General features: G+C 36.1%; 1 protein-coding gene across 1 annotated transcript in view; it reads left to right on the top strand.

Annotated features, from left to right (window-relative positions):
* EIF2AK2 (eukaryotic translation initiation factor 2-alpha kinase 2) overlaps positions 1-962 on the top strand; it is a gene marked incomplete at its 3' end in the record, with an annotated part of 17,064 nt that overhangs the window by 9,564 nt on the left and 6,538 nt on the right. The window contains exon 9 of the mRNA XM_010146122.1: positions 321-440. Coding sequence (XP_010144424.1) covers positions 321-440 — 120 coding nt within the window. The remainder of the gene's footprint in view (positions 1-320; positions 441-962) is intronic.

The raw sequence follows: 962 nt of genomic DNA, 5'->3' as shown, positions 1-962 counted from the left end.
GGGGGGGGGGGGGGGGGGGGGGGGGAGGGGGTGGAATCTGAAATACAGTATAGCAACTGACATGCCATGATCGTGAATGCTTACAGCCAGAAGTCATTTGTGTGGAGATGTGAGGGTCCCTACATGCCCTACGTGCTTTCAAAGGTCATTTCCCCCCCCCGCTTTTTTCAATCTTCAAGACTACGATACAGACCTGTATAGGTGATGATTGATCCCTGTAAAATATTTCAGCAGATGTATTAGGTCTGTCAGGATCACTTTTAGATCTTGTAGATTTAACGTCACATATACTTAATTTCTATATTTCTCCTTTTTTTAAGATTTCTTGAGAATTTTAAAAATATAGAGCCTATTGGTGATGGTGGTTTTGGGAATGTTTTCAAAGCAACAGGGAAGCATGATGAGAAAACCTACGCAGTCAAACGAGTTCAATTTGCAGAGTATGTATTGTATATTTACTTCTGGGGTTTTTTTTTTTATTTATGACAATCTTAAGATTTTCGTGTTTGTCTTGTCTCTTCAATAACCTCAGAGACATTAAAACAACTTTCATTATTAATTGTCCTTTCTGGTAAACTGTTTTCTTTATTTCTAATTAAAGCTGAACGTGGCATGTCCTCAAATAAGTTCAGGTGCAGGTGTAAAAAAAAAAAAAGTAGATTTGTTAAGTTCTCCTTTCACTTAACGCACTAGTGCTCTGGTTATTAATATTGCAAAATATATTTGAAGAAAACTTGCTGATTAATAAAACATTGAAAGCAGCACTCTTGACAGGTCACATGGAAAAATTACATATTAGTAATGCATGACTGTAGTTAGGGAAAAGAGAAAAATGAAAGTAATACCTTTTGTGGTTTGCAATTGGAAAATGCTTTATATGTGACCTGTGTTATCGTTATTCACACATGGTGTTACCTGTCCTTTATAAATCTCAACTGAGAATGATCATCTTACTTTTTTGT

This window comes from Buceros rhinoceros, unplaced genomic scaffold (genome assembly GCF_000710305.1).
Source record: "Buceros rhinoceros silvestris isolate BGI_N320 unplaced genomic scaffold, ASM71030v1 scaffold9062, whole genome shotgun sequence".
NCBI classification, from domain to species: Eukaryota; Metazoa; Chordata; class Aves; order Bucerotiformes; family Bucerotidae; genus Buceros; species Buceros rhinoceros.
Note: the sequence above shows the minus strand (reverse complement) of the source record. Positions and strands in the feature narration are given on the sequence as shown.